Here is a 26,522-nt window from a genome sequence, read left to right on the forward strand (position 1 = left end):
CCACAAAAAATGCCAATTTTTGAGATAATATCCAAATTCGGAGACCGTTATCGATCAGTATCTTATACGCTTTCGCGCATGCTCAGTCGACTTTTATTTTATTTTTCATCCGATTTAGATGGGATTTTACGTAGCTCATACGGTTATTGAGTTAAAAGGACAAAAAACTACTGAAAATCACACTTTGCCACAATTTTCTTAGGGTATTTAATATTTTTATTTTCCAACCGAGATGAACGGGGTCTTTAGCATGTTCCTCATTTTCATCTCTTTAAAGAAATAGATCTAAATGCATTAACCGTGTACAAATCCTTACTGTGTCCACCTTATTACTGTGTCCACACTCTTTGTTTCAACACTTGCACAATTGTACCGCGATTTTGCGTGCATCTTCTAGTATAGGTAAAGTCTTTAGAATCATTTTCGCAATCCATGCTTTACCATTGACCTTATAACCTAGGAGAATATGTTTCAATAAAAAATCATGATAAAAAGATAATAGATATAAAGGAGATAAAGTATGATTGCAAACGAGACAACTATCCACCAGAGTTAAAACAAAGTGGATTTAAGAAAGGATAGATCACCATTCGTCCATCAAAAATGAGAAAACCCATTACCAAATAGTAGGCTATATTAAAAGGGCCTGAAATGAAAATGTGAAACATTTCAAATAAGAAGCATACGGCCTAATATATTCATGTTATTACAAAACAATGTACGAAAAATAAGTATGACACCCATTAAGCATATTGGTGAGCGCTCAACCATCCCCTAAGGACAGTGGTGTAACAGCACAATATAAGAACAAAATGTAAAAGTCAGTATCAATTGGCTTAACTCAAAAGATCAATACGAGGCACAAACACAACTATCAGGAAGACAATAGACACAAAGCACCGAAATAAGAGTACTTGCAGTTAATGAAAGCTAGTTCAAAACCAATTATAACTAATAAAAAAGCATGTTGTTTCGACCGTCACTGATAAGTTTAATATAGACGAAACGCGCGTCTGGCGTACAAAATTAGTATTTACGATGAGTTTATGTTGTCTTCATTTTGTTTATATTGAATATTTTCCATTTCAACTTAACAATAAAATATTTCACAGAATTTAAAGAGACTCTCGTGTCTAATGAAAGAAGGAGGCAATAAAGGACACGCTTAATTTGTCAGTCTTATAGAAAAAACGACTATCTTAGCGTTAATATGATTTTAAAAATTAATAAGAATACATCTGAATCAATATCGTAGAGACTGTGGAATTTGATTAAATTTGTTTGAAATTTTGTTTTCTACCATCACCCTCATTGGCTATATTGATGACTTGACTGTAGATCTCCTATAATATACTCGTTTTTAAAAGAGTTAAAACTTTTTCGAGTTAAAATCTGTCATTTCCAATCTTTTAGCTCTATTTACGACATTTTAGTTGAACATGCCATGAGAAATATCGTCTAATAATATTTATAAAAAGAAATAATGTGTAAACAGAAAGAAAAGTCCTTTCAAGTAGTGCAATGTTCATGGGATAGGATGCAAGAGGCACAAGTCATTCATGAAAGGAAAGCTAGTTACATTAAAGATGTTATCGAAATCGTGTCTGTTGTCCCAGGTTTTAGTTTCGTTTATTACATATTGTACAGTTATACCAAAATTATTAGATTTATTAATTCTGAGTCTTTTGAGAAGGTTACTCGGCATTTTAAATGACGTGTGCCTCTTGCATCCTATCGCATGAGATGTATTTATTCAATACCAATAATAATATTTTCAATCTGTTCAATATAAATACTGATTTAATCATAAAAAGTTGATTTCTAATAAAATATTCAACATTGTTCCTATTGAAATTTTTTGTTTTTTTGAATGTTTGACAAATTAAAACTGGAAAATGACATGTTTGAATTATGGCCTTCTTTAATGTTTCATGTAACAACAAATAAAAAAATAAATGCAAATTTCAATAGGAACAATGCTACAAGTTTTTTTCAGAAATCAGTTTTTTATGACAAAAGGACCCAGTGAATAAACTACACAGAGAACAATAGCTATTATATTTATTGAGTGGGACAAAAGAACTTACATAAGCTTAAATAGATTGAACAATAGCAGTTGACTCTGTGGAAAAGTCTCATTTGGTTTGCAATAATATACTTCGGTTTTTATTTAGAATTATGAAGGTACAAAAGTATTTACACTTGAAATTATTAAATTCTGCTTTCCTTATCAGTAATAAATATAATATATTTTACAATGCTTATTATGTGTTCTGTCAACAATACAGCAAAACAGTTAATTAAAGCCATGTTGCTGCACAGAAAACAGTTTATTAAAGCTCTGGTGCACCACAACATTTAAAAAAAAAACCTGTTTTATATGCCGTGAAAGAGTTTTACTAAACTTTAAAAAGTGCAGCACAAGAGCTTCAATTAACAGTTTTTAGAGCAGCTCAAGAGCTTTTATACATTTTTGTTTGCATCACAATCTATTGAGCTTTCATAAACTTTTTTCTCTACTGATGACAACGCATAATTAGCATTATAAAATATGTTCTATGTATTACTAATAAGGATTAATGATTGATTGATTGATTGATTGGTGTTTAACGCCACTTTCTACACTATTGTACTATTTCGTGGCGGTCAGTTTTCATTGGTAGAGGGACCCAGAGTGCCCGGAGATAACCACTGACCTTCGGTAGGAAAACTGACAATCCTAGTCAATTAGAATTGGAGTCGAGTGCACCTCCCCCCGTGCGGTATTCGAACTCACAACCTCAGTGTTAACTGGCTAGTGATACAGTAATTGGAATACTTAGACCACTCGGCCACCGAAGCCTCCAATAAGGAAAACAGAATTAAAGATTCCACATAAGAAAATATTGTCAAGTCTGAATACTCTGAAGAATAACAATCTGTTGATATCGAATAATCATATATTGATCAATAAAGAATTAATAAATGACTAAATTGACATTTTAACAATAATATCATGATGTAATTACAGTTGATTATCCAAAGGTCATTTAAAATGCCGAGTAACCTTCTCAAAAGAACTCAGAATTAATAAATCTAATAATTTTGGTATAACTGTACAATATGTAATAAACTAAACTAAAACCTGGGACAACAGAAACGATTTCAATAACATCTTTAAATTAATGTAACTAGCTTTCCTTTCATGAATGACGTGTGCCTCTTGCATCCTATCCCATGAACATTGCACTACTTGAAAGGACTTTTCTTTCTGTTTACACATTTTTTCTTTTTATAAATATTATTAGACGATATTTCTCATGGCATCTTCAACTAAAATGTCGTAAATAGAGCTAAAAGATTGGAAATGACAGATTTTAACTCGAAAAAGTTTTAACTCTTTTAAAAACGAGTATATTATAGGAGATCTACAGTCAAGTCATCGATATAGCCAATGAGGGTGATGGTAGAAAACAAAATTTCTAACACATTTAGTAAAATTCCACAGTCTCCACGATAATGATTCAGATGTATTCTTATTAATTTTTAAAATCATATTAACGCTAAGATAGTCGTTTTTTCTATAAGACTGACAAATTAAGCGTGTCCTTTATTGCCTCCTTCTTTCATAACACACGAGAGTCTCTTTAAATTATGTGAAATATTTTATTGTTAAGTTGAAATGGAAAATATTCAATATAAACAAAATGAAGACAACATAAACTCATCGTAAATACTAATTTTGTACGCCAGACGCGCGTTTCGTCTATATTAAACTTATCAGTGACGGTCGAAACAACATGCTTTTTTATTAGTTATAATTGGTTTTGAACTAGCTTTCATTAACTGCAAGTACTCTTATTTCGGTGCTTTGTGTCACTGTCTATTGTCTTCCTGATAGTTGTGTTTGTGCCTCGTACTGATCTTTTGAGTTAAGCCAATTGCTAATGATTTTTACATTTTGTTCTTATATTGTGCTGTTACACCACTGTCCTTAGGGGATGGTTGAGCGCTCATCAATATGCTTAATGGATGTCATACTTTTTTTTCGTACATTGTTTTATAATAACATGAATATATTAGGCCGTACGTTTCTTGTTTGAAATGTTTCACATTTTCATTTCGGGCCCTTTTAATATAGCCTACTATATGGTAATGGGTTTTCTCATTTTTGATGGACGAATGGTGATCTATCCTTTTTTAAATCCACTTAGTTTTAACTCTGGAGGATAGTTGTCTCGTTTGCAATCATACTTTATCTCCTTTTTATTTATTATATTTTTATCATGATTTTTTATTGAAACATATTCTCCTAGGTTATAAGTTCAATGGTAAAGCATGGATTGCGAAAATGATTCTAAAGACTTAACCTATACTAGAAGATGCACGCGAAATCGCGATACAATTGTTCAAGTGTTGAAACAAAGAGTGTGGACACAGTAATAAGGTGGACACAGTAAGGATTTGGACACGGTTAATGCATTTAGATCTATTTCTTTAAAGAGATGAAAATGAGAAACATAATGCAAAAGACCCCATTCATCTCGGTTGGAAAATAAAAATATTAAATACCCTAAGAAAATTGTGGCAAAGTGTGATTATCAGTAGTTTTTTGTCCTTTTAACTCAATAACCGTATGAGCTACGTAAAATCCGTTGACATTACCGAAAGGGATCAAAATGAGTAACACATGGAAAAAATCCCATCTAAATCGGATGAAAAATAAAATAAAAGTAGACTTAGCATTAGCGAAAGCGTATAAGACACGGATCGATAACGGTCACAAATATTTCCGACTTTGAATGGTTTCAGAGGAGTTGCGGCTCAATGAAATCGGTCTCTTCCTTTAGTAGTATAGATTCTCCCACCGTCGTAGGTGATGATTCGTAAAATATTTGCCACGGGACGTTAAACTACCAGCAATAAATCAATCGTGTTTGATGGTATAAAGGGAAATGTAATTTTTGGCAGACGGAACATTTAAAGTTTATAGATCACAGTTTGGCTATGAGAAACGTGCAAGGATAAAAATTCATACAACCAACCACTGGACAAAGAAAGATAGCCACAAAGAAATTTGAGAGAAAACATATTTGTGTGTACGAATTCTTAATAAATTATCAGTGGAAAATTATGTAAATATCATATAATATCATATTTTTTTGTATCATACTTTATTCAAGTTTCCTTGTCATGCTTATTTTGATCAAGCTTGCTGCTTTATAATAAAAAGAAATAAGAAAATTAAATTTTTATTTGATGCATTTTACTTATATTAAATGACCAGAAAACATCGAATAATTTTCACCTAATATATGCCCTGAAGGACGAGGTTGGATGATAGCGATTCGATCCCCTTTCTCCAATTCGAGGATGGCTTGTAGAGATCCTGCTGTAAATGGGTCAGATGCAGCATGGCCCCTTACAAGTCGATTGTTATTTTTCGCCAGGGTCAATTCGAGCCATTCTTTGTCTCTATGACCAGCAACGAAACTCACTGCGAATTGGTATGTCCCTTTACGTGGAGCCGTAAACACTCCGGAATTTGCGTTGTATCCACTCCCGATGTTTGTTAAAATAGAATCAAATTTTACTACGCTGCCAGATGTTAAGGTCACTTCTCTTGGGGTTAATGTTGCAAGAAACGCCGGTTTTTCAAAGGTTCCTCCTATAAAAGAATCATTTCATAATAATTTTAAGAGTTGCAGTTTTAGCTTATTTTATGTGATAATAGTTGTGTTTAATTAGGGATGTGACCACTAATGTATTTACTAAAATAAGTGTATGTTTCATACAGTTACATCAAATTTTAGGCACTGCAGGAAAATATATAGTGCACATATTGAAATAATAATTGATTCTTATTAGGTCGTACCATTGCATGCATGGAGATATAAACTTATCCATAGCTAAAGACTTTTACATTTTGATATGAATTCTAAACAAATAATCAATTCAAAGAACAATAATGAGCTTCCCGACATATTTCTTTAACTTGGTTGTCTTTTCCTTTATATTTTAGATTAAATTATGAAGTAAATTCTTTTTTAAGAAAAAAAAATGTTATTATGAAATGTAAAATAATTATTGATTGTCTGTTTTTTCTCTTGTATTTACAATTTACAAATAAACCTAAGAAAATATACATTTGAAGTATTATTGGTACAGCACGGGCGGAAAATATTGGTTCATGTATAACCTTCGATTTAGTGTATATATGGTAAATGAATATGTTTTCCTTGTACAAAATTGACATTGAATACATACCTGATTGACACGTAATCTTCTTCATGACATTCATCAAATCTTCGAATTCTCCATTGTCTGCAATATATGAGTACGGCATGGTTAAATGAAATCATACGACGCGATTAGTAAATACATGATATAAATGAAATTTATTACTTCATGCACTTAGTATGCTTAAGAGTTTTAACATTGCCTATGCAAAATATAAATTGTCCTTAAGGTGATCGAAGGTCATACAAAAAAATATTTTTAATTTAAATGACATTATTTACATTGCATTAGATAAAATGTAAATTTTGAAAAGTTCTATATTTTCTGATATCATTGAAAAATAGAAAAAAAATACCTATTAAAATTTGTCCAAATTATAATAAGCGATTTATAATGACAATAACTGACAATATTTATAACAAGAAGTAAATAGATAAATAAATCTTTGTTGAAATTATTTAAATGTTATGGCGACCAACATTTTATTTTGCTGCAGATTTTAAATTAGCGCTGACAATACTTCTTTTATACGATTTTCACACAAACCATGCCACAAGAACAATATTAAGAGACTTGTGAACAGTACATCAAGTCTTTCAGTTGCCTTATTAATGCAGTTTTTCAATCAACAAATAGTAATTGTTAATTATGACTGTTCCACCATTTGTAATCACAAGTAATTTCGATCGACTATATATACATTGCAGTGAGAAAATTACGTGTTTACGCTTTCTACTCACACTGATAAAACAATTATTCGTGTAAACAAATAAATTATAGAGACGACAATTATTACATTAAATGAAATGTTTTCGTAAAAACAACAACAAAAATCATTACATTTACAATAAATTTAGGCAAACACTTACTTATTCCTGGGCAAGAGCTGTCAGCAGATGATGCATACAATACAATCAATATTAGTAAGCTTAACTGTATATTCATTTTCTTTGGCTGATCTGAAACTAAAGGATGCTTAATCATAAAAGGTGACAACACTAGATTGAAAGATCATGTCCAAATGCAAAGCTACATATCCGTGATTGGTTGCGTGATAAGATCATTTGATACGACGATATTTTGTAACATGCGTAGTTCTTATGCAGTCCAGGCGATTATTGTTATTTGTAATATTACTCAAACTTGTAATATTACGACAAATAGTAACATTACAGCTTTGTGTATTATAAGGCTTATATTACAAAAAGACGTAATAATCAATATTACAAATATCTGTAATATAGTTTTTCTATATTACGAATATTTGTAATATACGATTAAATGGTTGTTTCGTAAATTTCGACTTATCTTATCATGACACCAAGTAGTCTCCTTGAAAGAAATACATACGGTAATTATTTTTACGTTAACTATGCAGAAAATTTTGTTTCAATGCTTAAAAGAAATGTTTACAAGATTAATGATTTTCCTACGTAATGTCCTAACTAAAAACTGAAGTTTGGGCAAACTGTTCATTCTTTCGATCCTAAAATTAATTTCCTATGAAAGAATAATATTCTATCTTGTCAGAAACGTCTCATATGTAATACTTTAAATGATAGTATTACGTCGAAAAATCTTTAAAGAAACATGTGTATCGATTCCAAACCATCAATGGAGACAACTCTAGCTTGGTCGCTTAGAAGTGGTTGAATAAAATGAATCAGTGTCTCCCTTAAAATGGCTCCAACGCAATTGATAAGTAGCTGAAAAAATTATGACATATCTGATAATCAGTATTGATTTATGATATTTAAAATCTCAATCATCAAGTAATTTTGGGAATATTAAAATAATATCTCATATCACAGAAAATGAAAATGTGTATGACATCGTCAACACACGACGAAGGGAATCTTGTCCTTTGTAATACATGTAATATAAATCATGGTATCAGGAGAAATAAAAAGATTTTCCGCAATAAAGAACCATTTTTTTTATTTTAATTAGGGAGCGGCATTTTTTAAAAAGAATTGTTTAAATCAATATTTCTAGAAAACTAGTAATAATTTGTTTTAAAACGGAAATGAGAAAAAAATAGTTTGTTTCATGTTTTAAAAAAAACGTAGATGAGGGTCTTGATTAGGATCTTCACATCTGTATTTTAGAATTATTAAGCCATTTTTCTCTATTCTGTTTTGTCCACTTTTCTCGCCCCTTGGTTGCCGGGACGTCCGCTGTTGCCTGCATTTTCCCACTGATAGACCGCGACCTGAATTTTATTATTTTTATTTTAACACTCGATTTTATTTTTTTCTTTAGTTTTTGTCCATCTAGATTTTCTTTATATTTGGTCCATTTTCCGCTTTTCTGTAAACCATTTAGATTATTATTAGTTTAGCTAAGTATTGTGTATCACAAGACCCTCTCCTAAAGAAAAAATAAACAAACAAACAAACAAACAAAACACACACACACACCCTCACTGAAATGAATGGAAAAAAACCAAAAAATATCTAAAGAAATGATAGTAGTACCGGAATATGTGTGACACTGTTGAAAACGTAGGAAACAGGTTGGGGGACTAGGTTTCACCTACTTTTTGACAAAAGAAAATTATTGGCAAAAAAAAATGAAAATAATAGAGGACACTGACTAAATATTAGACTATTAGACTAAAGAAGGCTTTTTTTTTTTGTTTTTTGTTTGTTTGTCAATGACAAAAAATTGATCCCTCACCTTCATTCTAGTCCTATGCCACTAACAGATTCGTAACTTGAATTTGCTCTTTTATACACTAGCGGTGCTACCCAAAAGAAAAACGAAGATGTTTTTTTTCTACGAAATTGTATGTGTGAAGATTAGAGACGTTGTAAATTTTCTTTCAAACTAGTCTCCGCTCATTACCGTGGCTGTCATAGTAAGGTATTCGTATAAACGATTGTTTTTATACTTTCATTTTCTTTTCATTAAGATGGTATTACTGGGTTATGATTAAAACTGTCGTAATACATTTAAAACACAGCTAGCCAATAAGTCTTTTGTATTTGTATTAATTGTTTTCAATTACAAAATATTGATTTGACGAGTTCAATTAGTTTATATAATACTTTCTATTTATAAATGCTTTTATATATATTCTGTTAAGAATGATATACGATATGTTTTGATTCTTGTTAACAAGACTTGTTTAGTTGTCCAAAACATTCCATTAAAATTTCAATCAATTTCAAGAAGCAATTCTCCATTTATCATCCGGAAAAAAGAACAACCCTGTTTTTTATTGTCATTATTCTGTTTTGTTTATATCTATTTATAACTAATGAAATATGCGGGTATACGCCAATTAGACGGCCACTAACGACAAAAATAAACAACAGACATCTATTCAGCCGAACTTTTTCTTTTGAAAAAGGTGAGGAAGATACCAACGGGACATTAAGTAGATGATATTTCGTTGCTTTGGTTAGGGAAATAATAATTTAAAGTTGAAATAACTTAGTTTGTCATCCTAAATTTACTGAAATGACAAAATTCTAAAACTCGAAGTATAGATCTAAAAAGGAGGCTGGAAAGCTGTAATTTCCAAAAGTTTTGATTGTTGATTGAGAGAACATTTCGATAATCATTTAATCTACATATGAAATTTAACGAACTAACTTCTTTAATCTTCTTTTTCATTCTTATATCTTGCAGACACTCCGTCTCGTATATGTATGAAAACAAAAAAGTCGAGCAGAGGGCACTGCCGGTGCTCATATGAATGCTTCAAACATGTCAAATATGTAATTGATGTGAAACCCTAGCATACTGAGCATACTGAGCATGTTTTCCCTTTTAGTTCTTTTGAAAAATAGTATAATGTCACTGTGTGAACGCAAACCCAGACTAGTGCTCTATAACTTGACCTCCTACACGAAGGTTGAAACATATGGTAAACTGTAATCCGATATTAAAACACACCACAAAGACAATCCTTACAGATATTCTGTTTCCTTCTCGTTATAATGAACATTGAGACAAGAAGATACGACGTGCCGTTTTTAGACAAAGAGGACGATACGAATGCCCCTGACTACTCAAGAATTTCGACTTGGATATAAAAGACTATTGATGTCCTAAGAGAACACTTAGACGATCTTAAATCGGTTATCGATTTATGAGATAACCAGCCAATAAGATGAATACTAAGAGAGCATTTATAAGAGAAAGATAAGAACAGCATGCAATGGAATTTAAGGGCTGTCAACCATCCAATGAACACTTCTTAATTCGACATTAGCAGATAAGTTTATCATATCACTGACTTTGTTTGATGATACGAGCCCCAAAATTGTTCCATATGAAAGTAAGGAGATGTGGTATGATTGCCAATGAGACAATTATCCACTCAATTTAAAATGAAGTGGATGTATGCAATTATAGGCAACCGTTCTCACTAAAGCTAGGTACATCATCAGTATTTGTCAAAGTATTTACAATCCCTGAATGACGAAAAGGAGCAGACTCTCGATATTCGGCACCGTTTACCTTCCTGAGGGGCCGTGCCTGGTGTCCCCCAGGAAATTCGAGTTTCCCTGTTGAGCGAATTGATTGTGATAACATTCAGATGCTGTATGGTTGGGTTTAGAACATATCTGACAAACAACACGATTCCTATAATAGTTATCAGTTTTTGCTTTGAATTTTAGGCATTGACCTGCACCATGTCCTGACTGATTACATAGCTGACAAGAAATGTCAGCCGATATCGTTACACTTCCATTCCAATTGCAATAACTTTTAGCGTGTCCGGTACAACTACAATTAAAACAACCTGATTACTGTCGTTGGTCACTCTGTTGAAATGTCTTATCAAGGGTCAGTCTCTTCATCATACTGGTTAACTCGTAAATTTGTGATTTCATTTCTGATATTTCATCGGAATGTGGAGCATTTCGGAATGAGGGACCTTTTCCGACAGCGGCGCATTGTTCGTGAATTCTATATTTATAGTCACCGCCTGCTTTGGCAAATGATAAAGCTTCTGATTGAGTTTTAGGATGACTAGTCCTAACATAAAACGCTAGTTTCTCAAGTAGACCATTGATGAAACGAAACATAATTTCATGTTCAGGTTTAGCTAATATTTGTCCCTTTTCTTGAACTTGACAAGAAAAATCTTCGATTTCCTGTGTGGGACCCAACTGCATATTGTGAAAAGTTTCACTCTCTACAACTACCGAAGGATGCTGCCAACCAATCTGAACATATTTGTCAGTAAATAGTCTCTTTACAGTGGTCCATGAAAGATCCGTTAATACAAGTGAGGGCAGGTCCCTCCAAATGAAGATGAAAAGCATCAACTTTCTTTTCATTTAAAATGTCTAGTTCGTGAAGCTTACAGAATGACTCAAATTCAACGACAACCACTGAACTACAGGCTCCTGACTTGGGACAGGCACATAAAGGATGTAGCGGGGTTAAACATGTTTGTAAGTGCTCAACCCTCCCCTAACCTGGGACAAGGGTGTAACAGCACAACATAAGGACAAACTATAAAAATCAGTTGAAAAAGGCTTAACTCATCTGATCGATACAAAGAAAAACATCAAACCAAAACACAGATAGGATGTGGAAGGGTATATATCCGTCCCTCATCCCTAAAAACAAAAAAGACACTAAGTACAGATCTGAGAGTACTCGCAGTTACTGACTGCTGTATACTTAAACCTTAACTAACAGTGCTCAGCAGGAAGTACATGTACATATTAACACAAATCTAAGTGATCTTTAATATGATATAACATTGTTCATTATTATTTTGTTTGTACTATCAAATTATTATTGTTGTTTATTATACCGCTACTTATATTTTAGGAGTTGTGAGTTCATAGTCTATTTGAATGTACACTGTTATTTAACTGTTTTTAGAATAAAACATTTAATTTCAATAAGAATTTCTTTTTTACAGGAGAATCCATTTAAAGAAAGAATTTGTAAAGTGTTTTCAGAAGATGGATCTGGTGACATGTCATTTGACGATTTCCTGGACATGTTTTCAGTGTTTTCTGAAGCGGCTCCAAGAGATATTAAAACTACATATGCCTTTAAAGTTTATGGTAAGGCACAAATTAGGGAAATAATTAATATGAAATAAGTATCAGTCAGTACGACAGCTATTACACTTTGTAACAAAAAAGAATACTGTAAACCAGCTAGTTTTGAGAGCGATTTATTTTCGTGTGTAGAAATATATGCGAAAGTAAATCATCGGGAATGACTAAAGCACACATCTTCCTTACTTAAATACATCAAGAAAATAAGAAAATCAGTATTTTTCTTTGCAAATGCATTGATAATAGCAAATTTTGATTTTTAAATGAAAAAAGGAGGTGTGGGCTATTTGTCTGAGACAGCAACCACAAAACACACAAAAAAAAAGACATTTAGAGTTCAACATTTAGAGAGGTGTCTATACAATAAGTCTAGCTCAAAATGTATCGTATTCAAGGTCTGGAAAATTGGGGAATAAATTTAACATCTGCCATTAACACCCAATTAACATTTTGCCAGTTAAGCTTGTTTATTGTGATAAAACCTCCCTCTTTTTATCTAAATCAGTGAGCTAAGAACAGTTACATAGAACATCATACAATAAAAACTCACAACTCCTAATGTAAGTAACGGTATAATAAACAACAAAAATAATTTAATAGGAGTACAAACAAAATGATAGTGAACAATGTTACATTATATTAAAGGTCTGACTTAGATTTGTATTAACATGTACATGTACTTCCTGCTGAGCAGCGTTAGTTAAGGTTTAAGGATATTTGCTCATCTGTTCCAAACTAACAAGCTTTTTAAACGACTGTTAGAAGTTGATAGTATATAAAAAAAGAAACTTAAAAAGTAGAAAAAAATGACAGGTCAGTGCCCTTGTTTTTGAGATATTATCAATTGAACATTTGGCGGGAAATGATTATCTCTAGAATTTTCATACATTTAACATTGGCACCTTTTTTCTTTCAAAAACTATGAAAAAATAACAAGGATTTTATAAGATTTTCAAACTATACGCAATAAAATTATGAAACAAAAAGTAGGGGTTAGGGGGCACAATTTTTATTGGCACTACATGGATAAAACTAGAGGATTCCAAATATCTGACAAAAAGTCAAAAACATGAGAAGCAAACATCCTTAAGTCAACAGCAGTCATAGGCTTTATTTAACTGAAGTATTGCCAACTTTTATCAATATCAATACACAGTAAATTCGGAAATTTTTGCATGCATTTATTATTTCAATTTTGAAAATCTTACAAAAATGTGAGATTATTTATTGCAATTTCAGGAATTGGGGCATACAAATAATGCTATCAAATCTTAGAATGCAAGTTTTTATTTTTGCAAAACTTATCCTGCACAATTTTCGCAATGACAATAACATGTCAAATATTTCTGCCTTTACTGGAGGGTCTATATGGGGTTAACAGAATAGAGAATAAGCGGGAAAAAATGAAGTATAAAGGGCCAACAAAATATAGAATAGACAAAAATAGGGAAAAATAATAAAGAATATGTAGAAAATAATTGGTTCTAAAATAAAATGAATAAGAGAATAATGTGCCAATTAAATAAAGAAAAGATAGAAATATCCTTTAAAATTAAAGTAAAGTAGAAACTAAAGAAATAAAGGACCCCAATCCAGACCCTCATATAGTAATTATTTCCTGGTTAATTACGAGAAAATAAATGCAAGCTTATGGAAAAGTTGAATATTGAAGCTGAATATTAATGTGACAGGCTTTGGAAAATAAATTATACCATTCAAGATTTGTTTAAATACTGTTAAATACTTGATAGTATTCAGTTATTGTGTGGACTTATGATATATACCTGGTAACTAATTACATTGATTGTTTAAAGTTAAAGATTAATTGCTTAATGTTTTTATTTTTCATTTCGTTTTAGATTTTGACTGTGATAACTTCATAGGAAGAGATGACTTAGAGAGGACCCTGACCTGTCTCACTAAATATGAACTGTCTGATGACGAAAAACAGTTTATAGTTAATAAAGTATGAAGCCTTTATATACACAAAGTACTCTCGAGGCAGTTTAGTTGTAATTCTCTTTGAATGAGTCATGTGTAGCCGGGTGATTGCAGCTGTTATCAATCTGATTTAGTAGCCAGGCATTAAATAAGGGAGAGATATTTTAAATGGAACCACTTATTGTTATCTTCATTCATTCATAGGCAAGACTTTGATATGCTGTGTCCGGCAGGTTCAGCATTATCAACAATTTGTTAAAGTTTGTGATTAGGTCAATTTAAGGAGAACCACTAATGGGTAGTGCCATTAATATTTGATTTGCGTTGTATTAGCATTAGCATTAGCATATACTATTTCCTTGGAGATTATATTCCAATGGTCCATTGACTTTTGAACTTTTGCAAAGTTTACATGTTACAGTTTGTGATTAGTCAGTTTAAGGAGAACCACTTAAAAAGGTTTATGATATTTGGTATGCAGTTGTATTAGCATTTGCATAACTCATTTCCGTGGAGATGACTTGACCCTGGCCTTTAGACATGTTTTATATATTTTGCATATTTAACATTATACAGTATTGCCATTTTAATTTTAACATTTGCATTTTACTATCAAATATCATCAAAATTACATACATGCAAGACAAATCTCTGTGTCAACAGTTTATCAACATAATCATCATTTTCTGTATTATTAGCTAGTTTGCTTATGAGTGGTCAACAAAATGAAATATTTTATGAAGTCTATTTTATTCTACATATTATTGATCTCTTGGATATTATAGGTCTTTTCATATAGTACAAAATGTATATGTAATGTATGAGTTTTAATGGTTAATTATTTAGTAAGTTTGGTAGGCGTCTAATATTGATAATGATCTAAAATTAAGGAGATCTGGTATGGTAAGGGATATATCTAGAGCTCAAGATTTTCTCTTGTAAGTATTGGTGAAAAGAAAAAAAAGTGAAATATTTATGAATTATCTTTGGTTTTGAAAATGAGAGAGAATTTCTTGGCTACATTCTCTATGATGGGCGTTGCCCTGAGATGACATAAACCAAGAAAGAGAGGCGAAAGATACCAGAGGGACATTCAAACTCATAGTCGAAAATAAACTGACAACGCCATGGCTAAAAAAGAAAAAGACCAACAGACAAACCAAAGTAAACAAAACACAATATAGAAAACTAAAGACCGAGCAACTGGGTGTGATCTCAGGTGCCCTGAAAGGGTAATAAAGAGTTGAAAGATCATTAATTAATCAATTATCTAAGGTTTTGACATATGATAGAGTTTCTGGACGAAGTCCCATCGAAGGGCGATTAGCATATGATGTCATCTTGTTCTCACTCTTTTTCGACTGAGAAACCATTAACTGACATTTGAATAGCTTGATATTGAAAATAATAAAAAAGAATCAAAGTAAAATAATCGAATATAGCGAACCACTATGTCCAGGGATTCATTATAAGCCCGTATTCAACGATTACTTGTCCCTGTCTAGTTGTTTTTCAAAATCGAATAAAGGATAAAACAATACGAAAAAAATCGCGTAAATTAATATAAAAAATTGTGTTATGCCATCCAATTATCAATAAATGTTAATTAAATGTTATTTTAAAATCAATATTAACAGAGGATTGCTTTGATATGAAATGGCATTTAATGATACATAGAAACAGCCATTTGGTTGGTCAAAGTGTAAATAGGATCAGGAAGTAGTAGAAGGGAGACAATTTAGGAGGGAAAAGTACTAAAACTAGTATTGTCAAATCTGATAAAATATTTCTTGTGGCAATAATTAAAACATTTATAAAGTTATCAAACACAACCTTTAAATTTGTTTATATTTTTCATTAATGACCCATCTTAAATAATAAAAAAAATCTTGAAACAAAAGTTAGGTTTCTATCAGATGTATCTTGGAATATGTTAGCCTTTACTTAAAAATGTCTGTAATAACATTTAAGTACTTATAGAAAGGGTAATCCCATTTCTTCCTTTGATATTTAATATTATACTGATTTTAATTGTGAATTTGTAATTTGAAAAATGTAAATAAAAGTCAATGAAAAATGTTCAATTTGGCCATTTGAAACTCTTTAAATATGTGTCAGTTAATCATGAAGTTGTAAATGAAATACATGACTAGTTGAAGTCAAACAATGTTATTTTAAAATCAATATTAACAGAGGATTGCTTTGATATGAAATGGCATTTAATGATACATAGAAACAGCCATTTGGTTGGTCAAAGTGTAAATAGGATCAGGAAGTAGTAGAAGGGAGACAATTTAGGAGGGAAAAGTACTAAAACTAGTATTGTCAAATCTGATAAAATATTTCTTGTGGCAATAATTAAAATATTTATAAAGTTATCAAGCACAACCTTTAAATTTGTTTATATTTTTCATTAATGACCCATCTTAAATAATAAAAAAAATCTTGAAACAAAAGTTAGGTTTCTATCAGATGTATCTTGGAATATGTTAGCCTTTACTTAAAAATGTCTGTAATAACATTTAAGTACTTATAGAAAGGGTAATCCCATTTCTTCCTTTGATATTTAATATTATACTGATTTTAATTGTGAATTTGTAATTTGAAAAATGTAAATAAAAGTCAATGAAAAATGTTCAATTTGGCCATTTGAAACTCTTTAAATATGTGTCAGTTAATCATGAAGTTGTAAATGAAATACATGACTAGTTGAAGTCAAACAACTAAAAGTAAGAGAAAAGATATACCTACTGTGCTACATTGTACATACTTACTCTTGTAAGAAAAGGTGGAGAAGGATGGTAATGAAATCAAATTATTTAAATTATCTATGCATTTTAATTTTTAAAGTTTAGTATTAAAAATTTAACTTATTTCCATTTCTTATAATGCAGGTTTTTTGTTTATTTAATATAATATAACCAACATGTCAGTTGTAAGTAAATGTAACATTACGTCACAAACGCGAAAGATGAATCAATCTAATATCGCGCGCTTACCACAGCGCTATCAAAAATCCTGGGGAGAACACTGGTGATACCTTATAAAAATCCAATGATTGCAATATAGAGGAAGAGGAATTTGAAACACTTTTCACACAAATTTCTAATTGAAACTTTATGATAAGTGATCTATGAATTTCATAATAGCCAAAAAGTGAATTTTCTCTATATCCTTTCTCTCTTAGATATAAATATCAGTAAATAAACTTACCTATAGAAAGGCATGTAAACAAAATATAGAAATGTCTCTTCTTAAAAAGGGATTTTTTATTCCTAGAATAGCTATTGCAAAAACTTCAGAGACAAAATAAATTGAAAGACGTGAATCTGAATTGTTGGCAATAAGATCAAAATGTTATTAAATTAGAATATTGTGAATGTTTCAGGTATTATAAGAGACGGATCTTGATGACGATGGAATGTTATCGTACATAGAATTTGAACATGTTATATCTAGATCTCCAGATTTTCTCAAGTAAGTATATAAGAGAAGCCCAAAAAATGTGATATCTTTAAAAATCGTATGACAGTAGTTATATGTCTTGTTATAGAAAACAGTTTAATTTTGTGAAATCTTATTTGAAAAAGGAATCATTTGAATCTGGAAAACTGAAATTTATGATGAAAATTAACCCAATTATGGAGGGTTTAGCTTAGCCATGCATGCATAGCTGTAGATCAATTTACTTTCACTGATGTTTCAGTATGAACTAACTAACCCCCTTAGGCATGCATGCATGGCTGCACCCCACCCCCCTAATTAATTGGTTCAGTTTTCATTTTATATTCCAGAATTAAAAATGATTACAGGTTTAAATAACTCCTTGTTTTTATAAGATCACTTTTATATCTCTAATACAGGTAAAATTAGTGAACTCGATCTTAATGAAACCCATTTGGTACTGAAGATTTTTGTACAAAACAGGCTTTATTTCTATAGAATATGAAAATAAGGAGATTTGGTATGATTGCCAATGAGACAAAAATAAACAAAATAATTCAAAAAAATGTTGTGAACCTGTACTGTGTAATAAGCAGTATGTCGAAAATCTGAAACAATTCAAAAGAGAAATTGTATTATAAAAACAATGAAGGAACAGCGATTATAGCATGCAGGCACCAACAGCTACCACTGGAATACAGGTCTCTGTCGCTTTGTTGGCACAGAAAGAATGTTGGGGAAGGGGAAAAATACTTTCCTGTTTAAGGTTACTTTTCCTGGTTCAATTTTACTACTATTATAGTTGGTTTCTGTTTGTTTGTTTTTTCAATTAAAAAGTTATTTAGATGTCCAGCCTGATGTGTTAATGTTTGCATTTTTGTTTACCATTTCAGCACATTTCATATAAGAATATGATCAGAACAGTAATTGAAGGTACCTTAACAGCAACCAAGTTTTGTATTAAAAGTTTCCACAAATGAACATCTTGTGTTAGTTTTTTAAGCATGTTGAGTTATCATTGACTATGATATTTAACTAATGAAGCACATTTTGAAACCAACGATACCTGTGCAGCATCTTAGAAAAAACTTTATCTAATGTATTTGTCGATGATTTGTTGTGATAGATGCTGACTTGTTTCCTTAGAAACAAAGAAAGCAAATTGATTTGAAAGTGAAAACTTATACATGTAAGATTTACATAAAACTGATGTCTAGGTACCATGTTTATATAGTTTGTGATAACATGTATTTTAAAAGTTTTTTTCAAAAATTTGGTATCTGATTGTGATTTGTAAGAATTAAAAAAAATATAACTGAAAGCTATTCTTTAGAAAGAATTACATAATGTATATGCAACATTTTCCTCTCTGAAGAAATAGTCTAATCTTATATCATACAATGGAATATACTAGTCACTATATTGTTTTATAATTTTTGTTTTGTGTCTATGTTTCTGAAACTATACTGTGGATGTTAAATCATAAATTTAATAAGAATTAATTTATTGATTAACACAATATGATCAATAATATTATTTTTAAATTGTTTTAATCACATTTAATTGTTATTCTTCTGTTGAGTAATCATGTAAAGATATTTTATAAATAATGTTGGAAAATTAATATGTTAAGTCTTGTATAATTTTATAGTTTTTTGAGATATTTCCTTAATGTTTATTACTGTTAAGACATTACTTGTAGTCAATGAAGAAGTGTACAGTCCCATCTGCAATGAAAATTATTGTATACAGAGGTACATACTAGCTACTGAACATCTAGAAATAGACTGAACAGATTTCAATTAACAGTACAAGAGTAAGAATATTCTGATGTAAGTGGAGGTGTCTGCAAAATTACTGAAAAATGGACAAGACTTAATAATATAAAATTCAGACTTTTGAGAACATTTATGATTAACATGGCTCATCAAACTTAAAATTTGCTTTATAGTATTTCATGCATACCTCATTATTAATATGGATAAGTTACAAATAAATTCATAATTTTGGAAATGCAATAATAATATAACATAATTCACAATGCAAACAATTATTAAAGATAAGTGAATATACATTGTATCAACATACAATTAATATTGAAATATATTGTGACAGTTTGATTGGTGTTCATTATTGAAGACTTGTAATTGTTCTTTAATACATCCAAAATGCACAGAACATCAGATAACTAATCAATTGTATATAACTGGTTGTGATGTGAAAACTGAACATGATTAATACTCACATTATAATGTATTTTTTATTATATTTTAATATTTCGATTTAAATGTGATCTTGTTATTTGTTTAATTTGAGTTTTAATGTTTATTTGAATATGTTATTTTATTTTTTTTACAAACTTTTATAATTTGTTTTCAATAAAAAGTTGATTCAGTTACTTTTATTTATATGTTTGTTCCTCAATTTTACATTATAGGTCAACAAGATTTAGTATTTTTACAAATTACATGTTTTCCTAATGCATGCCTGTCTAATCTGTGTTTTATCAACTTGATCTTTCATGACATGTCTTCCCAAGTGTATGCCTCTCTGACCTGTGTTTCATGAACTTGATATTTCATGTTCCATTGATTAGCTTAAGTTTTTCATGATTAAATCTGTTCCTGTGTAAACATGAAAAACAGTGTTCATTTCTCTGATTAGTTTTAACAATTATGTGTTAATATGTTTTTTTTTTTCATATGATTTTGACCTCTTTTCAGAGTTCAGCTTTTGGTCTAATTCTATTCCCTGAAATACTGCTCATGTCTTTTGCAGGTCAGATTTTAGCTTGCTCTTTTGTATAAGCATCTCATTTTGTATTGTTGAGCTAAGAAAATTAAGCACAGCTCTCAGGCTTTAACAATTTTCTGGTACATCAAGTCGAAGACAGCAACTTTCAACAACATATCAGGAATGCTCATAGCAAATGTTCAGACAGATGTGGAATTTCATATGGAGCAATATCATTGAAGGCACATAAAAGTATAGTCAAAACAACTTTTTATATTTTTATAAGGTCAATTTCCCTAAGCTATTGAAAGCCCTATTAATTTCCAATTATCTAGATTTGTAAACAGAAAATTAATTGAACACATATATATTAGGAAACATAACATAATGGGAAAAATACACGAGACAATAATCCAGAATTATCGGTAAAGGTTAGTGGAATACCGCAACCTGAAGGGGAAGATTTTTTGCTGAAAGTAAACGATCTAATGCAAGTCTTAGGTGAAGATGTATATTCAAATATGCACACTACAAATGTTAACCGCTTTCTGTCAAAAGTAGAAAACCGTCCCGTAATCACTAGAATAAGCTTTCGGGACTCTAGTGAAAAAATTCGGGTACTTAGAATCAAACGTAATTTAAAGGATATTGAATAGTACAAAAACGTTTATATTAGAAGCAGAAATCACGCATTGAATGTTTAAAAGAAATAATGCCCCAGCAGTTCTTCGCAAGCTACCTGAAGGCGGTTCGTTACATGTTGATGCTAGCGGTTGGATCAAACCGTGGAATCAGAGAGTTCCCAATCAGCAGCAAGGTCATAATGAGAATGCTGATTAGGGTTCAGCCCGGTCTAATGAATTAATAAAATTTGGGAACAATAAACATATGTTGATGGAAGAGTGATAATTGTGAATTGAGAAAAGACATCTTTAATTCGATTAATTATGATATTAATTGTGTTTGCGAGATGCATTTAGCTAAAGATGATGTAATTAATGTACCTGGGTTTTCTTGGTTTGGCTATAACAGAGTTGAAACGCAAAAAAATGCTCCAAAGCCATCAGGCGGAGTAGGAATTTTAGTTAAAAGAATGGATTCTTGAACATTATAATGCATCAATTATTGACAGATCATTCGATGGCATTTTAGGTCTTAAATTTGAAAATAGAATGAATTATTCCAACTTTTAAGTGTTTGTATGTTACCGTCCTCCTGAAAATTCATCTAGAGGCTGTGATGCTCCGAGTTTTTTTGCTCGCTTATTAGCACAGATATATTTAAATGATGAATGTGATGCAATATTGTTACAGCGGATTTTAATTCGAGAATTGGATCATTACTAGATACATTGAACGATATAGACTTGTGTTTCAATAAGAAATACAATCGATAAAAGCATTAATCAGCACGGTCACGAATTTATAAACTTCCTCAATTAATCGAAATTATGTGTATTAAATGGAAGATTTCAGGGTTGTGATAATTTTACTTCAATTTCAACGAGAGGCAAATCTGTGGTTGACTATATATATTTGTGTCCCTCACGACGTGTTCGAAAAATGTAAAAATATTTTGAAGTGCTAACGGCGGAATCTATTGTTAACAATAATTCATTGCTTTGATTATTAGGTGGGAAATCTAGACTACCCGACCATTCAGTATTAATTACCGAGTTTACGGTCACGCATTTTGAACAGGTGGTGTCGACAGATAATTAGATGAAAAGATCACGATTTAAAATGAACCAAATCCCATTCATTCTATTTTCAAATTTAAGACCTAAAATGCCATCGAATGACTTGTCCATAATTGATGCAAGAAATGAAATAAATTCTATAGTAATGCAAGCGAAATTAATATCTGCAAGTGAATATGATGAAATACCATACGATGTAGTTATTGACATATTACACCAGCTTTTTCAACTGATTTTTGACACGAGTTTATCCCGTCCGCCTGGAGAAAGTCCATAATTTGTCCAATATTGAAGGATCCGTCGTCAAATTCATGTATTCTGATGAATAACAGGGGAGTCAGTCTATTATCATGTGGTACCAACTCTATAGTGCATTTGTCAACAAGAGATTAACAAGTTTTCTCGAGACAGAAAAATATTCTTGTAGATTAACAGAATGATTTCAGGAAAAATAGTCTTGTGAAGATCATACTTTTACCTTAAACAGCCTTGTGAGAAACAACCCAAACGTTTTTACGGCATTCATTGATTTAAAAAAATGCTTTGATTTCATTGATAGAGACATGATGTTGTATAAATTGCGCTTATATAATATAGACGGAAAAATTTACAATTCAATTAAGAGCATTTATCAGCATACAAGTTCCTATGTGTGGATCAACAATTAGCTGACGAATTGGTTTGACTGTACATCCGGTGTAAAACAAGGTGATAACGTTTCCACGAAGGTTTTCTCTATTTTCATCAAAATCTCATTAAAGAAGTTAATGATTTAAATATAGGATTTGATATAAATGGAAGACAGTTTTCACTTTTACTTCACGCTGATGATATTGTAATGTTTGCAAAAAGTGAGGATGAACTTCAACAAATGTTAAACGTGATACATAGTTGATGTAAACGATGGAGGGTTCTAATCAACACGGACAAATATAAGTGCGTAAATTTTCGTAAAGGACGTAAAAAGCAGAGTGAATTTGAGTTTTCAATCGGCAATAATACGTTAAAAATAGTGGACGATTACAAATACTTAGGTGTAACTTTCAACTGTAAAGGTAACTTTAATTTACATGCAGAGACTTTGGCTAAAGGTAAGAGGAAGAACCTTAGGTAAAATGTTCTCGAAAATTCATAGTTAAAGGATTTTAGATTTCAATCTTATGGAAACTTTTTAATTCGTGTGTTACTCCTATTCTCGACTATGCATCTGGAATATGGGGAAATAGGAAGTTCCAAGCAATAGATAATGTATAGAACAGAGCAATTCGATATTACTTAGGCGTTCACAGATTTGCATGCATTTTAGCACTGTATGGGAATACTGGTTGGATACCAAGTCAGTTTCTGCATTGGGTAAACATCATTCGCTATTTACGCTTGAAGACGACCGATTAACGAAAGTGGTGTTCAACATGGATAACGAACGTTGCACAAACAATTGGTGTAGTGTCATTAAAGATAATTTCACTGAACTTAATATGTCACATTATTACGAAAGTAGAACAATGGTGGATTTAAAATCTTTTGAACAAATTGTACGAACTTGTTATTTTGATATATGGAGAGAGTCCTTGATAAATAAGCCAAAGCTACGATTCTTCTTGAACTTTAAAACAAACTGTGAATTAGAACACTATTTAAAACTAAATCTTACGAAGAACGAGCGATCTATGCTAGCCCATTTTAGGTTCGGGATATTACCGATCAGAATTGAGACTGGTAGATATATTGTGGAACCAGTAGAGGATAGACTATGTCGCTTTTGTAGTTCACAAAATGTTGAATGTGAACTACATTTTCATATAAACTGTACATTTTTTATAATGATATCAGACAAACTGTTTTTAGGGAAATATTAGTGTTGCCTGAATATATGCAGCTAGATAACCAGGGAAAATTAACGTTTCTAATGTTGAACCATCCAAGGAAAAAAGCAAAATACTAAGCAGCGTCACTTTTCCGTAGAAAACAAACAGTATTCTTAAACTCTTTAATAAACTTTAGAAGAACCATATATGCACTTTTACAAACGCTAATTCTTAATTTATGATTCTCTTGAATATAAATTTAAATTGACAATTAACACGTGATATTGAAACATTTATATTGAATTGAAAGTAAAAGCTAACTTACTGGTCCATTGGGTCAGGTGTATTTTGTATGGCGGATTATATTTTGTACATATATATATATATTTATGTTGATTTACACATGTCACTATAATAAAACAATTTACTTGCATAACACATATCAATTCAATGACTACAGGATAAACACTACTCCAATTAGCAACAGTAAATGTATATCTTATATTTGACATTTCATCGCAAATGAGTTATAACAACCAATTTGGAGTGCACACTGAAATCGGTGTCATTCATGTATACTAGTAGTTCATGAATAAAATGAAAACAAGAAAATTAAAGTATTCTCTGTCCATCAACTGGAAAAAGATTGAAAGCATAAAGCCCTATATAAAACCGTGTAATATAAAACAATCCTGCTTTGTATTGCAAAAACATTTACTTTCATGTTAGATATATTCAATAGCGTATTGCATTTTGTTTATTGTGGATAACACTTCTTTTCCACCAAACTGTCAGAAAGTTTGAAATTTCAAAACAATACGGATCATAAAAAACCAACCCTAAAGCTCAAAAGGCTTAAACACACTTGTCTGTCGATACCTATATTTTGGCATTGCACAAGGTCATGCTGTTCTTTGGCTGTTAATGACGTCTTTACACTAAATCCTTTGGATGTTGGATGTGTACTAATTGATGTTTTAGTCTTAGATACATGATTTTTTATTAATTGTTATTGGCTTTGAACTAGCTTTCATTAACTGCGAATACTCTCAGATCTGTACTTTGTGTCTTTTGTGTTTTTGTTAGGTTTTATGTTCTTTGTATCGATATGACGATTTAAGCCCTTGTCAACTGATTGTTATAGTTTGTTCTTATGTTGTACTCTTACACCACTGTCCCAGGTTAGGGGGGTTGGCGCCAACAAACATGTTTGAATCCGCCACATTTTGCATGTGCCTGTCCCCAGCCAGGAGCCTGTAATTCAGTGGTTGTCGTTTGTTGATGTAGTAGAAACTCGTATGTATTTTTCGATTATGCCGTTGATTTTCTAGTTTGAAAAGTTTTACATTTGTCATTTCGGCACCTTACATAAATATTGTATAGCTTACTATGCGGTATTGGTTTTGCATATTGATAAAGGCCGTACGGTGACCTATAGTTGTTAACGTCTACGTCATTTGGTCTCTTGTGGATAGTTGTCTCATTTGCAACACGACATTGTATTTATAAAAGTTATTTTTTTTTACCTTTTTATTTTATTTATTTTAGTTATATTTTTGACAGATGACAACAGAGAAAATAGATTAGCTCTTAAAAAAAAATTGAAAACCAAATATGAATCTTTATACAATACCAAACTTTAGTTTTGTCAGAGGAAATTGAAGAAAAGGATACAAAGGATCAATACTCGAACAGGTTGAATAAAAAAAAAAATAGCAATAAAAGATTTCTACGATATATGAATTCAGACAGATTCAGAACATTTTCAGACCGATCCTAAATAAGCGGCATTTTACATACTCATTTCGGACGATGCTATAAAGGTATAAAAAAAACTTCTGTATACATTTATGGCAGATATTAATGATTACCACAAATCTATCGAAAATTAATAGATTGATGGATTGTTTAGAATGTGTTTACATGGTTTTGTCATACGATACCATTGCTGTTGACACGCACACGACATGTTTATGCAAATGTAGATAACACTTGATACATTATAGCAGATGTTTTCCTGTTTCATATCAATAATGTTGGCAATTTATTTGCAAATATTTTTCTCAAATAAATTATCAAAGGATTTTCTCGATATCATTTATTTTTTTTAAAACAAGTTTTGCATCTTATTCTTCAAGGCTGTCACAAGCAAAATAAAAATCATAAGACAAGGAGTACAGATATTATAATTGTGATTAATGAAACAGAGTTTACTCATATTTGCAATTGTGACAAACACAAAGTATTGCAGTATTTTTTGTGTGACAACCGACGTGCTGATTTTTTTTTGTCTTTACAGTTGTTTATTTCTTGCCTGTGTCTACTGTTTTTTGTCTTTTTGTCTTTTTCTTTTTTCTTTTTTTTTGCCATGGCGTTGTCAGTTTATTTTCGACTTACAAGTTTGAATGTCCCTTTGGTAGCTTTCGCCTCCCTTCCATGTTAAATGTTTTAATATATTGTTTCCGGAGCACAATATTTTCACAGTACAAAAACATGAGATATGCAGACACATTAAAATTATTCGGATATTTTATCACAGATGTTGGAGAAAACAATTAACACTACAATGATCAATAGAAATAGAAATAGCAAACCCTGACTTCACCAATTTATTTATTTCATTAAAAGCAGACGATTCAG

The 26,522-nt window shown here is 31.0% G+C and overlaps 2 protein-coding genes across 2 annotated transcripts in view; one reads left to right on the forward strand and one right to left on the reverse strand.

Annotated features, from left to right (window-relative positions):
- Positions 1-18,597, forward strand: part of LOC127734810 (calcium and integrin-binding family member 2-like) — a 48,276-nt gene extending 29,679 nt beyond the window's left edge. The window contains exon 7 of the mRNA XM_052244825.1: positions 18,536-18,597. Within this exon, the coding sequence (XP_052100785.1) occupies positions 18,536-18,557 (22 nt within the window). The 3' untranslated portion in view covers positions 18,558-18,597. The remainder of the gene's footprint in view (positions 1-18,535) is intronic.
- On the reverse strand, positions 5,232-7,322 carry LOC127734809 (cerebellin-1-like). Its single transcript, XM_052244823.1, has 3 exons — positions 7,089-7,322; positions 6,247-6,303; positions 5,232-5,647 (listed from the first exon to the last, which is right to left on the reverse strand). Exons 1-3 carry the CDS (start codon positions 7,201-7,203, stop codon positions 5,250-5,252), a joined length of 570 nt encoding a protein of 189 aa, XP_052100783.1. The 5' UTR covers positions 7,204-7,322; the 3' UTR covers positions 5,232-5,249.
- Positions 18,598-26,522: the final 7,925 nt, after the last annotated feature.

Source organism: Mytilus californianus, unplaced genomic scaffold, assembly GCF_021869535.1.
Source record: "Mytilus californianus isolate M0D057914Y unplaced genomic scaffold, xbMytCali1.0.p SCAF_3, whole genome shotgun sequence".
Taxonomy (NCBI): domain Eukaryota; kingdom Metazoa; phylum Mollusca; class Bivalvia; order Mytilida; family Mytilidae; genus Mytilus; species Mytilus californianus.

Excerpts from the sequence above, each read along its gene's own strand:
- LOC127734809 (XM_052244823.1), bottom strand. The coding sequence starts at position 7,203 with ATGATTAAGCATCCTTTAGTTTCAGATCAGCCAAAGAAAATGAATATA. Across the intron at positions 6,304-7,088 it reads CAGCTCTTGCCCAGGAATAA|ACAATGGAGAATTCGAAGAT; the intron begins GTAAGTGTTTGC and ends CATATATTGCAG. Across the intron at positions 5,648-6,246 it reads GAAGATTACGTGTCAATCAG|GAGGAACCTTTGAAAAACCG; the intron begins GTATGTATTCAA and ends ATTCTTTTATAG.